General features: G+C 43.0%; 1 protein-coding gene across 8 annotated transcripts in view; it reads left to right on the top strand.

Annotated features, from left to right (window-relative positions):
• Positions 1 to 19,945, top strand: part of ldb2b (LIM domain binding 2b) — a 37,067-nt gene that overhangs the window by 13,610 nt on the left and 3,512 nt on the right. Inside the window, exons 3-10 of one of the 8 annotated variants that reach the window (XM_048237731.1) lie at positions 9,340 to 9,512; positions 13,207 to 13,329; positions 14,450 to 14,533; positions 15,818 to 15,941; positions 17,275 to 17,307; positions 17,415 to 17,465; positions 17,702 to 17,826; positions 19,242 to 19,340. In XM_048237731.1, coding sequence (XP_048093688.1) covers positions 9,340 to 9,512; positions 13,207 to 13,329; positions 14,450 to 14,533; positions 15,818 to 15,941; positions 17,275 to 17,307; positions 17,415 to 17,465; positions 17,702 to 17,826; positions 19,242 to 19,340 — 812 coding nt within the window. Of the gene's footprint in view, positions 1 to 9,339; positions 9,513 to 13,206; positions 13,330 to 14,449; positions 14,534 to 15,817; positions 15,942 to 17,274; positions 17,308 to 17,414; positions 17,466 to 17,701; positions 17,833 to 19,241; positions 19,341 to 19,945 lie in introns of all 8 variants that reach the window. The other 7 variants (XM_048237724.1, XM_048237777.1, XM_048237771.1 and 4 more) reach the window with 7 other exon arrangements.

The following is a 19,945-nucleotide window of genomic DNA, read 5'->3' as shown; positions in this document are numbered from 1 at the left end:
TTGCAGTTAAATGTGTCAATAAGAGAAACTTTCAAAGACAACAGAATCGTTATTCAGAGCACCAGTTTTGTGTCTTTGTACTATATCAAAAACAACCTTAACTTTCGCTGGCTTTTTGAATGTATTACTTTCACTTTCACGTCATCCACTTAAACTTTCCTACTTGCTAGATTTGACCAATCTTCCATAGCCTACGTGCACAAGTAGTTTGAGTAAAACTACTGCTCTTCATTATCTCCCTGCTTGTTGACATCTTGTCATGTATTGTATTATTTCATGATCGCTAAACGGTTGATTCCTTTTAATGTTGTCATCAGTTAACTTCATTCAACTGCGCTTGCAATTGAAGTATGCCGTTGTGAACGTGTGTGTGTGTGTGTGTGTTTGTGTGTGGGTGGGGTGGGGTGGGGGGAGGGGTGTTGGCATTGGTGAGGTTGGAATAGAGGAGACGGAGATGTGGTCAGAGAATGAGCGAGCGAGAGCCCTCAAAGCTTTCAGTGCAATTTCCTGTCGACCCACTGCCATTTTGAGACTAGCTCCTGTTGCTAACTCTCATCCAGGTGGTGGTTAATTTTATCTCCCGGATGACATTTCATAAATGCATCCCCATCCTTGCAGAGTGTGATTGTGAGAGGAGGGTGCCCGGTGTGGCTGGATCACTGAAAGGGGAGTCGGTACCACAGCAACTCTGCAGTCACAGAAAATCCGCTCCCAGCCACCCAGCCGCCCACCCAGCTCGTCAGCCGTGCGCTCTCTCGTCTCCACACACACAGTCTGTCCTCTCCTCTGCATTCCTCCTCCACCTTCTTTCTTTTATCTCTTTCGCTCTGTTTGGTCATCTCTGTCCTGTGTGTGTGTGTGTGTGTGTGTGTGTGTGTTTCTTTTTCTGTCCACACTCCTGATTTGACGAGTTCTTACTCTTCTCCTTTTTCTCGATCTCTCTTGTTGTCTTGTCGATCTTTCAGTCCCTCTCCTCACCGTCTCTTCTTCTGTTTGTCTCGTCTCGCCTCCCCTCTCTGAGTGCATCAGTGTGTGCACGGAGGACTTCTTCTCATTTCCATGCTCACTCTCCATTTCATCCAGGCTCTGTATCGAGCTCCCACGAGTTGCCTAAGAGAGAGCTATACTGTGTGGTGGATTGGTTGGTAAACAGCTATACCATTGCCCTCAAGGTTGCACAAGTTGGAAATGTAGGTATGGGGACTTGCGCCTTGATGACAAAAGGCAATGCTCTCTTTTTTTTAATAATTCCGCCACCATCCCCCCTCATTGGAGGACAACTTTATTTTTAATACAGAAATATGCCTGTGCAGAAGTATGCTCTCTCTTGCTAGCTTGCCGTTTGGGGCAGGTACATTCTATCTCTCTCTCTCTCACACACTCTATCGCTCTCTCCAAGGCTAGCTGAATGTGTTTGCTTGCATCCAAGGATTGGAGCACTTCCTTCCTGCTCTACTCTTTTGCTCTGTGTCTAGTTGTCGGTACCACTATGCAGTGTTCGGTAAATAGGGCCTTGATATCTCGGTGGAGGACGTTGAAAAACAGAAATAAACATACCGGAAGTATGCTCTCCTTCTGTCTGTGTCTTTTGCCTCTACAAATTTCAGAGGAAGATAGCGTGCATGAGAATGATAATTGGATTGATGAGGTTTTGTAAATATGTTTGGGTGAGATTACGCTGCATAGAGATGGAACGGTAGTACTTGTATTGACATTCAATGGCTGTTACTTTTCCTCACTGTGAGCTCTGATCAATGATAATGACAAAGCACTTTGCTCTATTTGCCTTCATGTAATCCTTATCAAAACATACACTAATACTAATTGTGGCATTCAGTTCTCTGTCAGAAGGTCTTTGGTCTCTCTCTCTCTCTCTCTCTCTCTCTCTCTCTCTCTCTCTCTGTGTGTGTGTATGTGGGTGTCTGTGTGCTTGTGTATGACATGTGTACATACTGTTAAATGAGTGATTGTGATCGATGCCTTTGTATTAAATGCCTCAGGAAATGCTCTCCAGAGTTCATGTTTCACCATATCACTGTGCAAACCTATTACTTGTGCCGCCTGACACAGTGGCCTCTCATTTCAATGGGACAAGCCGGTCATCTGTCACTGTCCAGGGTTACTGTTGAACATGGAGAAGTGCAGAGTGATCAAGTGTTCTTGTGAGTACCTAAAGGCCTTAATTGGTTTAAATGGTTATTCACATGCACACTGTGGCTGCTTAATCAATACCCCCCAAGGGGGGCTCCCCAATTGTGTCTAATTGAAGTTCATAATTACCTCAATTTAGATCAAAGGGTTATAATTGATTACTAATGTGCCCTAGCTTTTCCATTGCCATACAACAGAGGTTTACACTGTGTTGTTTGTTAGTGTGTGTGTGTGTGTGTGTGTGTGTGTGTTTGTGTGTGTGTGTGTGTGTGTGTGTGTGTGTGTGTGTGTGTGTGTGTGTGTGTGTGTGTGTGTGTGTGCGTGCAGTGTGTGTGCGGTGTGTGTGTGTCTATGTGTATGTCTGTGTGTGTGTGTGTGTGTGTGTGTGTTATAGATTAAGATAAGGCAGTATTGTTCACATGAAGCATATTGATGTTTTTTTATCCATTAAACGCACCGACTTTTTGGGACTTATTCACCATATTCCCCAGAGTTCGATAAGTTGATACATAGCCTTCTCATCTCTGTGTGTGTATTTACTCGGTCTGATGCACCTACCACTAGCCTAGCTTAGCACAAGGGCTTCAAAGTGGCTGGCTTCATTAGCCTACACCTCCCAATAATGACAAGAATTGCAACATTTTCCTTTACAACATTCCTTTACATGTTGTGATTTGTATAAAATGTGTCACAGCCCTTTTGTAAGCTTATACATACTGCACCTGCAAAGCTCCGGTGTTACTTCTTCAAACCCCAAGGAGCAGTGATTTCCCTGAATGAAAACAGTTCCAAGTATGTATATGCTTACTAAATGGCTGTGTGTCATTTGACATTGTTATTTGTACACATTGTAACTACACAAATCACAGCATGTAAACAGGAAAATGTTGGAATACTTTTGTCACTATTGGGAGGTGTAGGCTAATGAAACCGGCCACTTCGAGGCTCTTGTGCTAAGCTAGGCTAGCGGTGGGTGCGTCAGACTGTGTAACTACATGCACGGAGATGAGAAGGGTATGTATCGACTTATCAAACTCTGGGGAATACGGTGAATGAGCTACAGTACCAAAAAGTCGGCATGTTCCTTTAAGTTGAATTTGTGGTCATGACCTTTAAACAGGACAGAAACACAACGGCTGTGGTTGTGCTTGTCTTAAAGCATGTTCCACATTAGAGAACATCAGAACATAATCTAATCTGGTATTTCCATGAGCCCCGCCTCCCTTGTCTGAGTTAATTAGGGATTGTTGAGTCTGTGTGTGTGGACGCCTCGCCTGATGCAGCCCTTCTCACCACCAACACAGATTTCAAACCAAACTCCATATCTGAGAGAAAGAAAAAAGAGAGGAGAGAGAGGAGAGGAAAGGAGAGGGTGAGGGAGAGGAGAGGGGAGGAGAGGGAGAGGAGAGAGAAGCGAGGGAGAGAATAAAATGGTGGTGGGGTAGTGGGGTGGAGGTGGTGGAGAAGAGAGGGCTGGGGGAGGGGTGAAGATACAGGGAGGGAGAGATGGGGAGAGATGTGGAGAGAGAAGATTAAACTTTTATGAGAGTGATTCATATTTTATGTTTTGGGGTTTGAGCAATAACACACACCCAGATGCTATGAACCTGTGTGTGTGTGTGTGTGTGTGTGTGTGTGTGAGCGCAAGTGTGTGTGTGTGTGTGTATGTGCGTCTGTGTGTGCGTGTGCACGCATGTGTGCGTGCTTATGCTCTTTCACCCCTTACTGTAGATCCTTGCATTGGCCTTGTCATATTTTCTGTTATGATCCAGAGTAGTCAACATGGTGTGTTTGACCAAGCAGAAATGTAGTACATGACTACAGGATGACAGTAGTCCAGCAACTGTACAAGTGTGTCAGGCTAATATAGCTGTAATGTACAGTTTGTATGGTGCGTGATACAGTATCTTCTCTCTCTCTGTCTCTCTTCTCTCTCTCTCTCTCTCTCCTGTGTTTGTATGTGTGTATGTGTGTGTGTGTGTGTGTGTGTGTGTGTGTGTGTGTGTGTGAGAGAGTGTGTGTGTGAGAGAGAGAGAGTCTGTGTCTGTGAAAACTCCAGTTGACACAAATACATGAGAAATCCACACATCTAAACAAAACCTAATGCTGTTTACAAATTACTTCAACAACCAGAAATAGACTTCTGAAAAGAGTTTTTTAAAGAGAACATGTTGATGGATGGACACTATTTGAATCAGTGTCAGTTGTAGTTTTTTGTTAACATATTTGCTATTGTTAAATAAATATTAATATTTGCAACACTGTCAATCAAAATGATCTCAGTCACATCCTTGAAGATTGAGAAGAGTCAAATATGGATGACCTATAGTTTATCCTCCATTGTATTTCTCTTTACACAAGCCTCCTCTAATCTTTATGCTCCCCACTCTCTGCTTCCTCTCATTCTCTCTCCCACTCAAAACCTCTCTCTCTCTCTCTCTCTCTCTCTCTCTCTCTCTCTCTCTCTCTCTCTCTCTCTCTCTCTCCCTCTATCTATGCCTCTGTCTCTCTGTCTGTCTTTCCTTCCCCACTCCCTCCACAGTCTTGCATATTTTGGATAGTAGTTAGACCAATTATTTTCAGCATTATTTTTCCTATCAAAAGCATAGAGAGGGTAGGATGTGTGTTTGTGTGTGTTTGTGTGTGTTTGTGTGTGTGTGTGTGTGTGTGTGTGTGTGTGTGTGTGTGTGTGTGTGTGTGTGTGTGTGTGTGTGTGTGTGTGTGTGTGTGTGGTGAGTCAGCTAGTCTGTGTCTAAAGGCAGAAATTAGCCATGTTTGTCCTGCGTCTCCAGGCCTGGATGCAAACGTGATTAAGCCGGAGTGACTGGTGAGTGACAGCTACATCAAAACAACAGAGGAGAAGTCACCAGACCCCTCATTACACCACAAGAGAGCAAGAGAGGAGGAAGGAGGGAGAATGAATCTTTTTATTAATGCGTATTGTGTGCATGTGTGTGTGTGTGTGTGTGTGTGTATATTGTGTGTGTGTGTGTGTGTGTAAATACTATATATTGTCACTTGTATTGTGTGTGTGTTGTGTGTTATTGTTAATGAAATTTTATGTCACTATATATTGATAACTTGTGTGTGTGTGTGTGTGTGTGTGTGTGTGGAATAATTTTTATGTCACTATATATTGACCTTATTATTGTGTATGTGTGTGTGTGTGTGTGTGTGTGTGTGTGTGTCATTATTATTGGTGAATGTGTATCACGTATATATTAATACTTATTAGTTGTGTGATGTGTGATGTATATTATGTATTGTGTGTGTGTGTGAATGGTACATGTCACTATATATTGTGCTTGTGTGTGTGTGTGTGTGTGTGTGTGTAATAATTTTTTATGTCACTATATATGAATGCTTGTATATATTGTGTGTATTATTATTATTGATGTGTGTGTGTGTGTGTGTGTGTGTGTGTGTGAATGGTACATGTCACTATATATTGTGCTTGTGTGTGTGTGTGTGTGTGTGTGTGTGTGTGTGTGTGTGTGTGTGTGTGTGTGTGTGGTGTGTGTGTGTATTGTGTAAATAATTTTATGTCACTATATATTGTAACTTATTATTGTGTTATTGTGTGTGTGTGTGTGTGTGTGTGTGAATGATTTTTATGTCACTATATATTATTGATACTTGTGTGTGTGTGTGTGTGTGTGTGAATCATTTTTATATATATCACTTGTATATTGTGTGTGTGTGTGTGTGTGTGTGTGTGTGAGCTCAGATAGGTTAAGTGTAGAGAGTAAGACAGAGAGCGGTTCCTGGTTCCCTCTGAGACGGCTTCTGAGTATGAGCCCTGAGATCTCTCCTCTGCAAACACTGACACACACACAATGCACTGGCTGCAACAGCAGGTAACCAGCGAGGGAAGGACACAAAACATGCAGTACAGTGAGAATGCTCCGGAACATGTGGCGTGATCCTGCTTTCAGGAGAAAATGGCTCAACACATAACAATGCTATGTGTGTTTCATTGCGTTACCGGTATGTGTGTTTGGAGAGTGTGTTTGTATCCATTTGTGTCCAAAAGAGAGAATTGGGTTGAGGGCAGACAGAGGAGTGTTTCAGCATATTTCTCACCTAAAGTCTGGGGTGTCAGGGAATGTTAAAATGCCTGTCGGTTTTATGGTTTCTATTCCTGATATTCTGTCAGTTTCTCTCACTAACTATCCTCATTCCCCATGTTCTTCACTTTTTCCCCCTTCCTCTCTCTTCCCCCTTCCTCTCTCTTCCCCTTCCTCTCTATTCCCCCCTTCCTCTCTCTTCCCCCTTCCTCTCTCTTCGCCCCCTTCCTCTCTCTTCCCCCCCTTCCTCTCTCTTCCCCCTTCCTCTCTCTTTCCCCCCGCTTGCTGTCACTCTCTTTTTTCATAATATTCCCTTCCCCATCAGCATTTCTCTCATTCCCTCGCCCTCCCTCCCTACCTCCCTCGCTCTCTGTCACTCTCTTTCTTCATCTATCTCTCTGTCCCAGTTCTCCCCTCTGCCTCTCTCTCTCTCTCTCTCTCATCCCTCTCTTTTGGCTCAGACCTCTGGCACTACTCCACCTGCCTGGGCTCGGAGGGAAATTCTGTGCCTAAAGTGGCATAAATGAATGTGGCTAATTAAGGGGATGTTAATTATTTGTAAATTGCATGTTTGGACCCATGTTTCTAGAGAGGCATATGTTGTTCAGCCGTGTTTACTAAAAACAAGCCATTTACTAATCTGCTCTCGGGGGTGTACCTTCTGAAGTGGGGCCAGATCATGCATGTCCCTTAAAATCCAAAGATCAGACATGTCCAATGAGGGTGTGTACGTGTGTGTGTCGCGTGTGATAGATGAAAATAGTGGTTATTATTGTGTGTGTGTGTGTGTGTGTGAGTAGAAAGTATGTGACTGTATATTAGGACTTTTTTGTATATGTGTGTATATGTGTGTTTGTGAACATGTGTATGTGTTTTGTGTTCCAATTTGCTTATTGAATTTCTGAGTCATGTAAAATTCCGGAGAACAAAAAACCGTGTGATTGACAGCTGCTGGGGCTGTTTGGGGTAGTTGGTGTTAAAATGGAAACTTCAAAAGGCGTCAGAGCTGCGGCGGAGGCCCCTATCGGTGCGCATCTCTTCTCCGCATGGCTCCACTAACCAGGCCAGGAGACATAATAGCAGCACTGGAGGGTGCTGGACCGAAGGGGCGCTCGGACTGTTTAAACAAACCGACACTTTTCATTGGTGTGTCTGTGACTGAGTGGGAGGGAGGGAGGGAGACAGAGAGAGAGAGAAAGAGAGAGAGAGAGAGAGAGAGAGGGAGAGAGAGAGACTGTATCTCTGGTGGGCTTAATGCCTGCAGGCTCCACTCAGCTTCTGCCTGTTTGTTTCTGAATCACAAGAGACACTGTTAGCCGATGATGCCCTTTGAAAATCAGAGGTTTACAGGCCACTGTGGCCTTGGTGCCCCCTTCTTTCAATATTCTGTTTTGCGTCCGACTAATAGCGTATTTTATTAGCCTATGGCCTGACAAAATAATCTTAGCATTCACAGCGCAAATTAATGTAGTCTTTTATGCAGTGGAGAAAGTGACAGCGCATGGCAAGAAAGAAAGTGCGTCCAGATTCACCCATTCTTCTCAGTTTAACTACAGTACTCGCGAAGTAGCCTACTCATCATACAGACATCACAAGTATCACATCACATGAAAGAGCTTTTTCTCAGCTTGTAAACGATGTTAGCCGTTTGGTGAACGGTTCGCGAGACAAATAAATACTATGATTAAATTGAATGATACATTCTAGGTTCTGCGCCTATCTCCCTACCCATTCATCTTGGTGGAATACTTCATGAACCCTTCGTTCAAAACATGGCAAACCATATATCAAAATAAACAGCAGACCTTACCGAACACGAAGGTTTAAAGCAGTCCCCTGTACAGTTAGCCGTTCCAGAGTAATCCAGTTTTGAATTTGCAGCACATTTCGACATGCATGTCTCCAAATTTGGGCTTTAAGTTTACAGGCCAAATACAAAATGTAAATGTTACAAATATCGCCTAGATGTTGGTAAATATTAAAATCAGAGGATATACAGCTGACTAAGAGTTTGTTAAAGTAGCCTTAATGATCACAAAATGCTAAGCATGCATCTAGGCTATTTGTGTTTCTTAAAGCTGAGCTGTGCTTAAATTGTTCAATACATGACTTCATAACAGGCCAAATATAAAGTAAATGTTAAATATAGCCTAGATATCTGTAAATATTAGATAATCAGATGATTTACAGTTCTATGTAATATGTCATGTTTCATGTTTTTGTAATGTTTCATACAGTGATACAGGTCTACTGCAGTGAATAGGCGAATAGGCTAAATACAATTTTGATCATTTTTAGAGCCTACTACTGTATAGGCTAACTTTGGCCTTTGTGCCCTGACATGTGGCCTTTGTGCCCCCCACCAAATATGCACAACTGAAGGCCAAGTGGCCTTGCCCCTAAAATGGTGAAATTCCAAGCCTGGTGTTATGTCTCACTGTAGTGTACTACCCTCATAAACTAGACGGCTCTTGAAAATAACATCATTAAAATTGATATTTGCTATTGTAGTGTAGCATCTGAAGAATGACCCCGAAGCCTTTTGGAAAATCTGTCCTCTGTAATCTGTCACCAGATCCAAACCATATCTCCCTGCTAACCAAGCAAAAACCACAGCGGCTCAGCTCTCGCCATTTCTTTTACCTTTGCCTTAGAAACCCATCATCATTAATGACCTAAAGATTCCTCTGGAGACCTAGTCCAGTCCAGTCCAGTCCAAACCACTGTGTTGGTCATATCTCTGTGTGTGATGTTGTGTCTGCTCTGGGCCAGACTGTCCAGAGTAGTGGACGTGCAACAGGGACAAGAGAGTGTGCTGATGTAGTAGACATTCATGCATATCCGTGAGGTTATATGGACAGAGCTCAACAAACACAGACCACCGTTTTAATGTTTAAACAGAATTGTGAATGGTGTGATAGTGGTCTGTGGATGTGAATGGTATTCTCTCAGAGGAGAGTTAGTGTGTGTGTGTGTGTGTGTGTGTGTGTGTGTGTGTGTGTGTGTGACACAATTATCAATATAGACACTCAATAATGGTGATATTTCAAAAGAGGACATTGTATAATTTTGTAAAGAAATACCAGATTAAATCACATCTGTTGTGCCCCCCTCTCCTCAGCGATCGGCCGGACTCTCATCCCCCGGTACTTCAGCACAGTGTTTGAGGGAGGAGTGACTGAGCTCTACTTTGTGCTGAAGCACTCCAAGGAGTCCTTCCACAACTCCATCATCACTCTGGACTGTGACCAGTGCAGTATGATCACACAGCACGGCAAGCCCATGTTTACCAAGGTAGGCTACCGCTCGCAATGTGCATGCCCATGTTCACCAAGGTAGGCTACCGCTCGCAATGTGCATGCCCATATTCACCAAGGTAGGCTACCGCTCGCAATGTGCATGCCCATGTTCACCAAGGTACCCTTCACAATGCACAAGCCTATGTTCACCAAGGTAGGCTACCGCTCGCAATGTGCATGCCCATGTTCACCAAGGTACCCTTCACAATGCACAAGCCTATGTTCACCAAGGTAGGCTACCGCTCGCAATGTGCATGCCCATGTTTACCAAGGTACCCTTCGCAATGCACAAGCCTATGTTCACCAAGGTACTGTTGGCAATGGTAATAGGGAGTGCATTCCCCAACATGATGCAACTCAGGCCAACAATGTCAAAGATCCATACATTGATTTTCCTGAATCCTTAATGCACCTTACAAGGATGGATTCATGGTCTGAAGAAAACTTGAGAACTCAAATGGACTACTTGCACAAAAGGCTCTAATACGCTCGTTTGTTTTTATTATTGGGCAAACAAGATAATCAGTGTCGGAGTGAAGACGTAAGGAGCAGAATATAACAGAAAATGCCATTACAACACAGTTAACGTTCCACCGGAAAAACCAACGAGCAAACTGAGAGCCTTTCGGGCAAGTAGCCCATTGGCTAAGAATTGGGCAACGCAATAATACACGGTGGAAGTGCAGTGGAGGAACAGTGGGTGCAAAGGCACATCAGCACTCTGTGTTTTTTCTCAGACTTCAGTGTTCTCCTAACTTTCTCCTCTCAACTTTCTGCAGCTCTTCATTAGTGCTGCTTGTGTGCTGAGCTTGAATCAGAGCTGTATCTGACTACACCGTTACTCTGTGTTTTTGAAAGCTCTGATCATTTTCTAGAAAAATTACCATTCTGAGAATGACACGCTTCATATTGTCATAGTGGTTGGACTAAATCATTCTATCCCTGGTGGTTCACTCCTATCATTTAATCAGTGTACCATTTACTTGTCTGCAGTCTGACATGTTGATATTACTTGAACGTAATAATTGTACTGTATAATTCAGAAGCCATTTCAATTAATCACAGTAGTGGTTAATCCAACAGTATTTAAATAAGTAAAATAATGCTTGCTGACAAATGTCACCACTATGCAGGATATTACAGATCTGATGATTAATTGATTGGTTGATATTCAAAATTCATATGTAGGCTATTATTTGGTTGCAAAAAATATACTGACGCTGACGTTTTTGTGAAGTCCAGGTAGAGGATGTGATGATGTTCAGTCTCCAATAGTCTGACATGAAAAAGAACACAGTGCACATGCATCATGGATTTGGGGAATTTTGAGAATTTTTTTTTTCTTTAATTAAGTTAAAATAAAAAAATAAAAAAAACAATACTCTACAGAGAGAATGTGGATAAAGAATTCCAATGATGGAAAAGGAATTCAGGGGACATACAGATTCAGATTGAGGGGTGAGAGCCTGGTAGAAAGATTGAGAAAAAGAGAGATAAAAGAGAGAGAGAGAGAGAGAGAAAGAGAGGGAGGGGGAGAGAGAGATTTCTCTGCTGCAGGCTGAGATGTTCTCTTTTCTCCCCTGCACCAAGCTCTAATTTATTCCTAATTGTGGATGCAGGGCTGCACAGCACACAAAACAAAAAAGAGGAATCACCCCCATCTCCCTCTGCTCCTCCGCTCCCCTCCTCCCTCTCCCTCTCCCCCCCCCTCCTCCCTCTCTTTCTCCCTCTCTCCCTCCCTCTCTCACTCGCTCTGCCTCGTCCTCTTACCTTTTTCAGCTCTCTCTCATTCTTTCCCTCATCTCTGCTGCCTCTCTCCATCTCCTCCTGTTTTCTGCTCTAAGCTCTGTGCATGGGCAGGGACTGAGAGCTTAAATCATTTCCACATGTTCTGTTTAAGAATAAAAGATTTCACTTTCACAAATTCAAACACATCAGGTTGAATTTGTCATCGCTTGGTTGACACACGCTTGGTTTATACACATGGTTTACAAACATATCTGGTTTCCATATTAGGTAAACACCCGTGTAAGTGCGACAAGTGTAATTAATATAACATAATTCATACACAGAGGCAATTCAGTGTCTAACATAAATAAAAGTGTACAAAATATAGTGAATAATAGTAAATAAAAGAATAAAAGTAGAGGTTAGTGCTGGATCCCTTGGCCTTATCCAAAGATTCAGAACCTCACCATTATAGACTAACATTCTAATTGCTATATTAATAGAGGTTATTATGATTATTATTTATATTCTGGCAAAGCCCATCAATATACTGTAGGCTGTGTAAGCTCTATCAAAAACACTGCACCATATTACTGTGAGACTATCATTAAACATGGCCATATAAAACCATTCTAGCTACTAATGCAAACTATCTACATAAAACCACTTTAGCTAGTAATTAACACACACACACACACACACACACACACACACACACACACACACACACACACACACACACACACAAAGCCATTGTAGCCAATAGTTCAATGCTGTAACAACAGTCACAACCATATGCCGTCTGACCATAGATATTCTTTTGAGTGGTAATCAGTTGAGTACTCAGGTTCAGCTTGAATGATCAGGTGACATATTGAGAGAGATATTTATGTAAATGTGAAAACTTAATAGAATTATCAAAGATCTTGCAGTTTAGTGGTTAACCACTTCAGAGCCCTGGCTGAAGGGCCTTACCTGATTAATGAAGGACAACAAAGAAAAACGTAAGAACAAGTTTTGTGTGTGTGTGTGTGTGTGTTTCAGTGTTTTGAAAAGAGACCATGTGAGCTGTTTGTGCCTATTTGTGCATTTGTGTGTTTCCTTGGCTTGTATGTGTGTGTGTGTGTGTGTGTGTGTGTGTGTGTGTGTGTGTGTGTGTGTGTGTGTGTGTGTGTGTGTGTGTGTGTGTGTGTGTGTGTGTGTGGTACTGGGGGCATTGATTAGAGTGTGTCTGCTGGGATTACATCCCTCTGGTTGCCATGCCAACTAATCAGCTGCTCTCCGTTGCCTTGGCAACCGAATGTCGGAGCTCAGAGTACCAGAACGAGAATTCCTTACAAACAGAAAATAACGGCTTAATTGGGAAACTACTTTAACATTTACTTTTTCATTCCCAGATACAAATGCTCCTAGGCTAATAAGCAGAACACTGGACTTTTTATTTTCGAGCGAACAAAGAAATGTAAATGTATTGAAAAAATATATTTTATTACGGTCTTTAAATGTGTTATTTCAGTTCCATTTTAATTTAGATATCAAGGCCAAACACAAAGATAACATGTTTGTAAATAAATAAATACATAAATCGAAATAAATATTTCAATCTCATTATAAAAACATTTCTTTCAGAGAAAAAAAAAATACTAAATAAGTCTTACAGAGGCTTCAAGTCTGCATGAAGTTATACCTTATTAGCACATCCAACTAAACAACTAAACCCCACTTTCCTCACTGTAACTGTGCACTTTCCACAGAAATATTCGTCACAATAATTCCATTAGGCACTTTGCATTCTTATGCCGTAATTCTGTTTTTGTAGGACCCTTTTCTTTGTTGGTCAGCCATGGGCTTGACATGGTGTGTGGCTACTGCAGTGCTAACAACTCAACTGTGGCACAGTATTTCACTGTAATGGCCTGCATACGTCCTTTTTCACATTCGGACTCCTCTACTTTGGCCAGGTGTGCACGGAGGGCCGGCTGATCTTGGAGTTCGCCTTTGACGACCTGATGCGGATTAAGACGTGGCACTTTACCATCAGGCAGTACAGGGAGCTCATCCCACGCAGCATCCTGGCTGTTCACGTGAGTCCAGAGATCGCCACTGTTTTATGCTGTGTGTGTGTGTGTGTGCGTGTGCGTGTGCGTGTGTGTGTGTGTGTGAGAGAGAGAGAGAGAGAGAGAGAGAAGAGTATGTGGTGTTGCCTGGACAACATTGTTTGGTCATTAGAAAAGGCAAACAAAAACTAGACCTCATGCAACAACAGCTATGGCAACTGATCCGAATGAAACCGTAGTGGTGAAAAGAAGTTTGGGAGGTGACACGTGAGCAGATAAATAGCTTTTCTGCACTGTGGCACAGTGGTTATAGCTCTGAACACTTTTACAGATGGAGGTCAACTCTGAATAGCTGTTACTGCCCTCTGAACTTTAACCCCAGGGAATGGGGGTGTAGCCGCGTACTTTTAATCCTGTAATGGAGCACGCTTGTTATATGCTGTGTTAACAGGACCACAGAGGGCCCACGCCTACACCAACACACACACCCACACACACACGCCCATGCCCATACAAGGCATCATTTAATGAATGTGAATTTATGTTTGGGTGTGTGTGTGTGTGTGTGTGTGTGTGTGTGTGTGTGTGTGTGTGTGTGTGTGTGTGTGTGTGTGTGTGTGTTTACATGGTATACACAGTTCAAGCATGTGCATTTTTGTGTGTGAGGCTCCATGAGTATGTGTTTATATGACCAAGATGAGCCACAGTAAGGAATGGAGGAGTGGAATTCTTTGAGTATTAAGTCGTAGTAACAATAGAGCATCTGTCCTGTACAGCACACACCAGCCCTCCCCTCCCCCTTTTTACCCACAACCCCCCTCGGCCCCATCCATCAAACCGGTGTTTGCTTGCAGTATAACTGAGCAATAATCAACTACAGTCGAGGCAGTGAGGGAAAATGCTAGCTCTCAAACATGCTGTTTAAATGGGCTGCATTGGGTCTAGTTGAGTTTTTCAGAGTTATGGGAGTCAGTTGCCTGGGTTAAAAATCACAAAAGAGATGCCTTTGGTTTTGTCAAGGCATGACAAGGTCCTGCTGAAGCCAGGCCACTTGCTCTTTGATGGTGGGGGGAGTGGGGAGGGGGATGTGGAATATCTGTCACGTTTGGGTTTTTCTGATGGTGAGATCCTCTGGTCGCCCACTCAGGCACAAGACCCTGGGGTGCTGGAGCAACTGTCCAAAAACATAACCAGAGTGGGCCTGACCAACTTCACCCTCAACTACCTCAGGGTAAGACACACACACACACACACAGACACACACACATGTGCACACACATACACACACATTCTATCATATAATTGAAAAAAAAACTGGGAAATCCAGCTCAAGATGTCTGCATTAGGATTACAATAGAATTCGCCACTTTGTAGTACTGTACACACAGTAGTACACACACGCACGCACGCACGCACACACACACACACACACACACACACACACACACACACACACACACACACACACACACACACACACACACACACACACACACACACACACACACATATGCACAGGTATGATGATGAGTCTCTCTGTATCGGTATTAGCTCTATGTCCCATTGTATTTGCAATGTGTTATTCCCCATTGTCTCCATTGTATGTGTGTGTGTGTGGGGGCACATGAAGGTGGGTACAGGATGCAGAGGGAGAAAGAGAGAAAAGAGAATGAGGAAGAGACAGAGGGATAGGGAGGGATAGAGGAGTTGGGGGTCTCTCCTCCCCATTTAATCACTGTGCATCAGCCACTGTGAATACTTAACCATACAGCAGACAGACAGAGTCTTACTCCACATAAACAAGCTGTTGTTTGGGGGTAGTAGTACAACTGATTCACATTAAATCTCTTTCATTTGGAAAACAAGGCAACAGTGATGCCTCGTGTATTCATCTGTCACTGGCGCTGTTCAGGCTTGATTTGGGCAATAAACCCGTGTGTGATCTAATACGAGCCTCCCAAATCAGTGTGGGGTACCCGTATCTGTTGGAGTCCTTTATCTGAGCTCCTGCAGTCTACATGTACTGCATATACGCACACACACACACACACACACACACGCGTATGTTCATAGATACACACACACACACAGAATAAGAGAAAGTGTGAGATGGCGCAAAATGTGAGGAAGAGAGAGGGAGAGAGAGAGAAATAGAGAGAGAGAAGAAGAGAGAGAGAGAGTTAATCAGATGCAGATTTAGTCCCTGTGGATTTGGCTCTTTTTAGTCTGTTTGGTACAGACAGGACTGTATCCCCCCTGCTCCAACCTATGTCTTTGTATCTGATGCATGTGTGAGCACATGAGCATGTGTCTGTGTGTACTGTGTGCACTTTCAGCACTCACATGTCCTAGCTATCGTCATATATGTCACATATTGCACATATATACACACAAGTGTGTGTGTGTGTGTGTGTGTGTGTGTGTGTGTGTGTGTGTGTGTGTGTGTGTGTGTGTGTGTGTGTGTGTGTGCGCTGTCAGACACCGAAGTAAAGCTGTGCCTTGTCTTTTTTCGCAGCTGTGTGTAATCCTTGAACCCATGCAAGAGTTGATGTCGCGCCACAAGACATACAACCTGAGCCCGCGCGACTGCCTAAAGACCTGCCTGTTCCAGAAGTGGCAGCGCATGGTAGCACCCCCAGGTAGGGCCAAGTGCTGGACGCAGACGTGGACGAGCGTACGGGGGTCTTACTGGGAAGCGGTAGACATATGTTTGACTTCTCACTGTCGCTCTGTTTATGCAAGAGCTTGGGTGGCCAGCTCAGACAATTCTTCTTGCTTGGAGAGAACACACACAAACTGTCTCTTTTTCACAGACACACACACACACACACACACAAATACACTCTCACAAGCACACACAAACCCATTTCCGACACACATACACACATATTCATACACACATATACACACACACATACACACACTGCTCTCATCCATGTCTTTCCTGCCATTCTTCTCCTCTTATCTGCACATTGTGAACATCCCTCCTTTCTTTCTCCAAGGGAAGGAAGCAGGCATACACGCCGGAGCTGATAACCCCAGCGCCTGGCTCCGAGAGGGTTAACGCCACTAACCCGCTCTCCTGTTTATTTCAGCCTTGTTCTGTTTCTCTATTCTCTTTTAGTTCCTTTCTTTTGAGGTAAACAATACCATTAAGCCTACAGTGGTAAAGCTTGTTTCTGAACGTGGTAAACATATTTCTTATTCGCAATTAACATTTCAAAGACAGCGGGTGTGCATCGTCCAGGGTATAACGGATTTCAGCAGAAACAAATGTGGACTAATTAATTAAGTAGTTGACCTTGAGTGTATTCTATATATTGTGCTTAAGTTCAAAAGAATACAAAATCATTTCCCCTGGTAGAAGTGGATTAGAAGGTAATTCAGAGTATTGTTGTTATTTTTATTTTTTCTACCTCTTCAAATCAAAGAAAACATGCTTTATGTTTTTGAGAAGTAAACAAAATAAATAACTTGATTCTGTTACATATTGTGAATTGTTCTCCATCTGGAGGAATGAACACAGGTTAGAGATACTGGCACCCCGCAGCAAGATGTGTCTGATAGCGCACCGAGCCGCCCCCCACCTCCTCCTCCCCTCCCCCATCCTCTCCACCCCCACACCTCCTGACTGCCAATGAAATATGCCCCTATTGCACAGCCAAACAATGTCTGCCTGTGCCAGTGTAGAAATGGGATGGTTGGTAATGGTTATGTCTCATGCTTTCAGCAGGAGAGTTTTGAACATTCTAACAAAAGATTCCGTTCCGTGACTATTTAAGATTCTAAAAATCTATGTTAAATGATGAAATCAGATATTCTTTAGAACGTTCATTTTAAAACATACTCACAAAGATCCTTGATTACTCGCAAGATAGAGCAACATAATTCATATCTCTGATACTCGTCACACCGGTGTGACTGCACTTGCTATTCCCTCTCACAGCTAACACTGCTCTTTGTGTGTTACAGAGGTGAGGGCAGACACAGACAGAAAGACAGAGAGTGAGTGAGAGAAAGAGAGAGAAAGAGAGAGTGTGTGAGACAGAGAGAGTAAGAATATATATATATATATATATATATATTAAAAAATCATTTTTTTTTTCTCTTAGGTCATCCTCCGAACTTCAAATCAGAAATATTTCCAACAAACCACAAAAAAGGTACTTAACGTCCATATACTGTACATCCATCCATTCATGTGTCTAACCATGAGTCCATCAGCTACTTCTCCCTCATCCTTTCATCCATGCACACATGCATCCAACTTATCTAACCATGCTCTCATCTGTTCATCTGTTTACCCCTACACATATTCAGCCTACATCATAGATGTTGGTCTGCTGCCTAATGGAAACTCACTGTCCATCTCTTCTCTCCCCTGTGGTGTGATTGGCAGCTGAGCCCGCCCGACAGACGACGACAAAGAGGCGGAAAAGGAAGAACTCGGCAAGCAGTGCGTCCAGTGGCGTGGGTAACAGCAAGAAGCGCAGCCCGGCCAGCACCTTCAGTCTGTCCACACAGGTACCTGTAAGGAACCCCAGATTTCTGTCTTCCTACATGTAGTCACACACACACACACACATACACACACAGACACATCTGCACACACACACACACACACACACACACACACACACACACACACACACACACACACACACACACACACACACTGCTTAAGATGAGACACTTAAGTGTGAAGGGAATGAATCGTTTTAGAGGGAAGGGAGGCAGCAGGCATCAGTTCAGTGACACAGCTATTCACACTACAGGGGACAAGGTGTAGGTGTGTGTGTGTGTGTGTGTGTGTGTGTGTGTGTGTGTGTGTGTGTGTGTGTGTGTGTGTGTGTGTGTGTGTGTGTGTGTGTGTGTGTGTGTGTGTGTGTGTGCATGCGTGTGTGACATATGTGTGAATTTGTGCATGTGTGTGTTAGAGAGAGAAATAAGGGTTAGAGCTCATTCGCTGATAGAAAGGCTATTCTGTTGACAGTATCAACAGTGCCCCCTACTGTTACTTGAGGAAAATTGCAACCTATCCAGTAAGTGACCTTGCAGTGAAATTAAAATATATTTTGATGGTCAAACTGAATATCAACATGTAACATGTTTATGCATTTATATTAACCTAGGACAGTTCTTAAAATCAATGGTAGCACTCACCTTTTAAATGCTGGTAAAGAAGCTAGTGTGTCTGAGTTTTGTCCTGAGCTGGTCCTGGTCATTAATCAGAAAAGCTGATTAATCCCATCTGTTGATCACCGAGATATAACACTATTTTGCTTTAATTCATTTACATGTTTTTATGTGTTATTTTATGATGGTTTTCAAATGTAAGTGATTACATTCGAATGTGAGTCTGATTTAAATATAATGATGATTATAGTTTTCATTCCATCTTAGTTCATATTAAAAAATATTTTGATTAGCCTATTAGTGTTCCACCTACAACTAACAAACACCTTAGTTGATGCTCTTCATATGCAACTGTTGCATATGAAGAGCATCACAAAAATCATAGTTACAGCTCTTATATTGACCAACATAACATAAACACTTCTCCCCAAGTAGCAAGTTTAAATGTATCACCACATTACATTACAAATAACTTTTATCAACCTTACTTGATTTGCCAAATCACATATTTCCAATTGCACCACAATCTCATTTCACTATTTCTGCAAATTAATTTTTAACTCTAAGAGCATTCTCTTTCAATGCACAGGTTTCCATGTAGCTAACCTGGCTTTTAGTATGCATTAGCAGCCATTAACATTGCACTAGTAAGATAACACTAATTCAAATGTAGCTGGTCCTCTATGTGTCTCTGTTGTAAGTGCTAGTGTCCTGTTAGCTCTAGCATGTAGCCTACATCTCAGTTAGTTAGTGTGTAGCTTGTTAGCTTGTCTGACTCTCTTTCTCTATGTGATTGTAATTAGTGCTCTCCGTCTCTGGTTCCCCCAGCCCAAAGCGGCCGGCGGAGTGACGGGGGGGTTTTCCGCGGCGCGCGGAGGCGGGTGGCCGGAGACGGAGCCGGGGTAGGTGTGACTGACAGGCGGTGCCAAACAACAGATGGCAAGCCCAGGGCCTGCTGCCAGTCAGCACGTGCCATACTAACGACTCAATTACATATGCAAATGAGCTAAATCAGCAGGCATATTGTACCGTAGTTGACGAGTAGACCTAAAGTAATGAACTGAAGTAATTAAGTTGTTGGAAATTTACACATTTGTTTTTCTCTTTTCATTGTGCAAAAGGGGGCTTATTTTTAGAGAGTGTAGTGAGAAAAGGTGTGGGTCCAGTATGTGTGTGTGTGAGAGAGAGAGAGAGAGAGAGAGAGAGAGAGAGAGAGAGAGAGAGAGAGAGAGAGAGAGAGAGAGAGAGAGAGAGAGAGAGAGAGAGAGAAAGAGAAAGAGAAATAGACAGAGAGAGAGAGAGTCAGAATGTAGAGCAGAGGAATACTACACCAATAACTACACTGCAGTATAGATAAGTGTCTCCTCTTGATATCTAGGCTGTACCATACAGAACACTGCAGAAATAGACTGTGAGGTAAACACACACTTATACAGACGCATAAACACACACACACACACACACACACACACACACACACACACACACACACACTGCTCACTTTATA

This window comes from Alosa alosa, chromosome 1, assembly GCF_017589495.1.
Source record: "Alosa alosa isolate M-15738 ecotype Scorff River chromosome 1, AALO_Geno_1.1, whole genome shotgun sequence".
Classification (NCBI taxonomy): domain Eukaryota; kingdom Metazoa; phylum Chordata; class Actinopteri; order Clupeiformes; family Clupeidae; genus Alosa; species Alosa alosa.
Note: the sequence above shows the minus strand (reverse complement) of the source record. Positions and strands in the feature narration are given on the sequence as shown.